The sequence below is a fragment of the Electrophorus electricus genome, chromosome 1, assembly GCF_041902795.1.
Source record: "Electrophorus electricus isolate QZ-2024a chromosome 1, ASM4190279v1, whole genome shotgun sequence".
NCBI classification, from domain to species: Eukaryota; Metazoa; Chordata; class Actinopteri; order Gymnotiformes; family Gymnotidae; genus Electrophorus; species Electrophorus electricus.
The window spans coordinates 44,725,500-44,729,505 of NC_137497.1; the positions used below are offsets into that span (position 1 = coordinate 44,725,500).

Consider the following 4,006-nt stretch of genomic DNA (forward strand, 5'->3'; position numbering starts at 1 on the left):
CAGCACTGAACTGAAATATCTTTGAGCAGAAAACTAACTAAACTTCATCTTTTATAGTTTGCTCTGGGTTCAGAAAAACCATTTAAGCATCTCAAAGTCACAAGTCATCATTTGATCTCACTGATCATTGTCTAACCAGGGACATTATCATTTGGAATTGTTTTAGCTACGTCTCATGTCATAAATGCAAAAGGTTTATGATTACATCACAGGAAATTAGCTCCAACTAAGAGCCCCAGTAATAGGATCTCTGTGACCTTACACAGTGTATAATCCTCATACTGGTGGAGATGCACACCAGTCTGTTCAGGAGCTGGACCACAACGGTATGAGACTCCTCTCTCTCTCTCTCTCTCTCTCTCTCTCTCTCTCTCTCTCTCTCTCTCTCTCTCTCTCTCTCTCTCAGACAGGCAGAGCACACAGCTGTTTCAGGGATTTCTAATGATGTTTCTAACTGTTTTGATACTCTGATTAACATTTTATTTCCTCTAAAATAAGCTTTTAGATGATGTGTGATGCAACATTTGAATTGCATATTGTGATTTATCTGCATGAAAATCTAGCCAGTTGTTAGCCAACTTAGTTGACTAAACTTTTTATTTTCAATGTAATATTTTGAGATAATAACAACATGGAATTATAATCAGTAAGAGTGATTTTGTTAGTTTGTTTCATGTTGTTTCATAGTACGAGCAGTAAACACTTTTCTAGACTTAACTGTTCAGACTTCAAACACACACTGGCTCGTGTAAAATTGTTCTGATCAGGTCTGAACTTTGGGTTGTACATTAGATGTAGTGTGTACAGGTGTTTACAGAGTCTTGTTACTATGGACTGTACATTAGGTGACGTGTGTGTGTGTGTGTGTGTGTGTGTGTGTGTGTACAGGGGCTTACAGAATCTTATTAGTTTTGTTTGTTCATTGCCAAGCAACCAGGGTTGCTGCTTAATATTGACAATAATGAGGTTTTCTGCGTTCGTAAACAATCCATCCCTATCATTGTCCTCACTGGTGTTTTGTAAAGGTTCATTTAATGACTCGGCTATTTGCTTGACGTTCTGTGTGTGCTATCTGTAGAGGACAGTTGAGAATGTCAGGTGCTGGTTTCATTTGTTGATTTTTCTGTAATAAGATGATATTTTGTGTATGTAGAGGAAAACGTATTAGAAGTATCACAGAGTTATGTATGTGGTAAAACACAGACACAGAGGTCCAAGTGTCGTAAGTTACAAAAACATTTGATATAGGAGGCAATTCGAGATTTTTGTAATCCATGTTTCATTTGGTTTCTGAAAGTAATGAAAAAATAACTAACATTAGCGAGAATGAGGATGATAACACAAGGTAAGAATACGAACAACTAGAATGAACACACACACACACGCGTTGGGCATCAAAATAACATTTTAAAAACCTGTACCAATAAGATTAAACGATATTTAACTAGATGCATCTCATGAAGGGCGGAGAAAACAGAACCACAACAAAGAAGTAAAGTTAAACAAATGCACGAGACAGGGAAACCATGGCAACGAGGATGCTAGGGTGTGGCCAGTCGTGACGCATGTAGCTGTATTTGCTGTGCATCTTTAGTTCTTTTCATAATATCATTATTATATTTTAATAATATAATATCTCCTTCAATTTGGTAGTGTAGGGACCATCTGCCATTATCGTGAGTCATGAAGAGAAGCACAAACTTTAACAACTTCACCCCCTCACTGTAGTTATTGAACCAACATTCAGCTTGAGTCTGCATCATTTACCATGTTAGATGTGCTACTTCATTTAGATCAGATGCAAATCATCCACATTCAGACTTAAATGTAATCATTAAGCTTTTCAACTGGAAAACATAGCCAGTTGTACCCAGTTGAGACTCGTGGCTTCTGAATCAATTTCACCTGTTCTGTACTCTGGGTCACATAGCTGGTTATAGTGGGTCTCTTGTTCATTGCCTGGGGGACAGATGGTGAGTTGCACTGAGATGAGATGAAAACCTCAGATGCTGTTCCAAAGCTCCCTTCACAACCTCCTCAAAGAACCCAAATATAAAATGTCTTCTTGTTATTCATTTGTCTTAATCTCTTTGACTCGTCCATAAAATATAAAAATCAAAAATCAAATGTACTCTTGTTGTTTTATGAAACTATAATCACAATCCTTTTCTCTCAGTCTAATCACACTGATAGCCACTGGACAGGTTTGCTTTCCCAGCCTTCCAAAATGTGTCCCAATAAACCAGGGAGGCCAAACAACTCATACTGCTGTGTGATAGAGGACGATGACATAGCCCTGGCTTCCGCTCATGTGTTTGAGGTGAGTTCAGGACATAGTTGCTGTTTGTTTAGTTTAAGCACCACCCTGTGGCTCGTAGGAAATGAGGAGACCACAAGGAAGGCAAACACAGACAAACATTTACAGAGACAATGTATGTCAATGTGTGTGTGCGTGTGGTCTTTCTGCATGCGTGAACGTGCTATTATCCGCTGGATTTCACTTGTGTTGGATTCTTCTTACGTCTTTGAGGGCTTCGGTTCTTAATGCGGTCTCCCCCTCCTCCTGCAGTGGGCCTCCAGTGGTGACCTCTCAGCCCTGGAGATCCTGCGGCAGAAAAGCCCAGAGCTGCTGGGCTGGAGGGATGAGCTGGAGGCAGTCCCACTCCACCACGCTGCAGGCGGAGGACGCTTGGCCGTCATTCGACTCATAGTAGACACAGTCGGCACAGAGGGTGAGCACAAAGTTACGATGCCAAAGACGACACATTAACACCAATTACAGTGTTAGCGGCGATGTGTTTCTGTCGATTACAGTGTTGCAGGAAACACATAAACATCAGTTAACGCATTAAAATCATCTCACATCATCTCACACAGAATGTGCCACATGTGCTTCACCACTGCACGTGGTCATTAAAGTGTACTGGGCCATTTCTACATGAGAGGAAGAAGAGAGATGAATGGTGATATGGAGATAAAATATTTTGATTGTGTACTGCACATTACAACAAGCCAATAGTAGAGATCTTTCAGACTGGTACATTTGTATTAAATTAAATTTGGTCATGCTTAAAAGGTAATAAAAATGCATATTAGGCAAGGCTTGGACTAGGCTACGCTTGTCTCCAGGTACACCTTATAAACCTTTCTGAATCATCCACTGAGTTTTACACACTCCATAGTTCTACATCCACAGTGTTTATTTATGATTCTGTAATCAGAATACAGTCCAGAAGCTTCCTTCACCACACCTTCCCAAATACAGATCAATACCAGAATGTTGATTAACACACTACATCTTCACGCATGAATATAAGAGCCCAAGACTTCTGTGCCAGCAGAGAGTTCTGAAATGACATACTGCACAAACTCACGTCAGGGTTATGGTCCTCAAAGCAGGATTATTTATTAGACTGCAAGGACAGAGCTAATATGATACACTGTAATCTGTAAGTCTCATAAACATTCCAACCTAATTTAAACAACAGGGGACATTTAAGCGATAAATATGCAGAAAAAATAAGTGTTGCTCAGTTTGGCACACTCACAGACCTGGGCTGGTGTGTGTGTGCACATGTGTGAGTGCATGTGTGTGTTTGTGCATGCATGTGTTTGTTTGTGCACACATGTACGTGTGTGTGTGTGTGTGTGTAGAGCTGAATGCTCAGGATGAGCAGGGCAGGACGCCTCTTCACTGGGCCGTGGAGAAGAATCAGCATGAGAGCTGTATGTTCCTCCTGGAGCTCGGAGCTGATCCAAACATTCTCACCGTGGCTCTGATGGCACCACTGCACCTGGCTGTCAGCCAAGGCCACAACCACTTGGTGAAGGTGAGGTGAATCAGAGCTCGCATGGACTCGTTAGACACCTGCCAATCATACACGCTAAGATCTCCCAGACTTCCTTCACGTAGTTTGAGTGTAAATGGGCGTGGCCATGTGAACACTGACACTCCGACATTGCGTCATCCCCAGTCTGACTCCTATGAGGCACAAGTCACATTGAC

At 41.4% G+C, this 4,006-nt stretch overlaps 1 protein-coding gene across 2 annotated transcripts in view; it reads left to right on the forward strand.

Annotated features, from left to right (window-relative positions):
• Window positions 1–215: 215 nt before the first annotated feature.
• Window positions 216–4,006, forward strand: part of trpa1b (transient receptor potential cation channel, subfamily A, member 1b) — a 23,333-nt gene continuing 19,542 nt past the window's right edge. For both annotated transcript variants that reach the window (XM_081721775.1, XM_081721778.1), the window contains exons 1-4: window positions 216–326; window positions 2,177–2,320; window positions 2,570–2,732; window positions 3,655–3,830. In XM_081721775.1, the coding sequence (XP_081577901.1) occupies window positions 291–326; window positions 2,177–2,320; window positions 2,570–2,732; window positions 3,655–3,830 (519 nt within the window). In that variant the 5' untranslated portion in view covers window positions 216–290. The remainder of the gene's footprint in view (window positions 327–2,176; window positions 2,321–2,569; window positions 2,733–3,654; window positions 3,831–4,006) is intronic.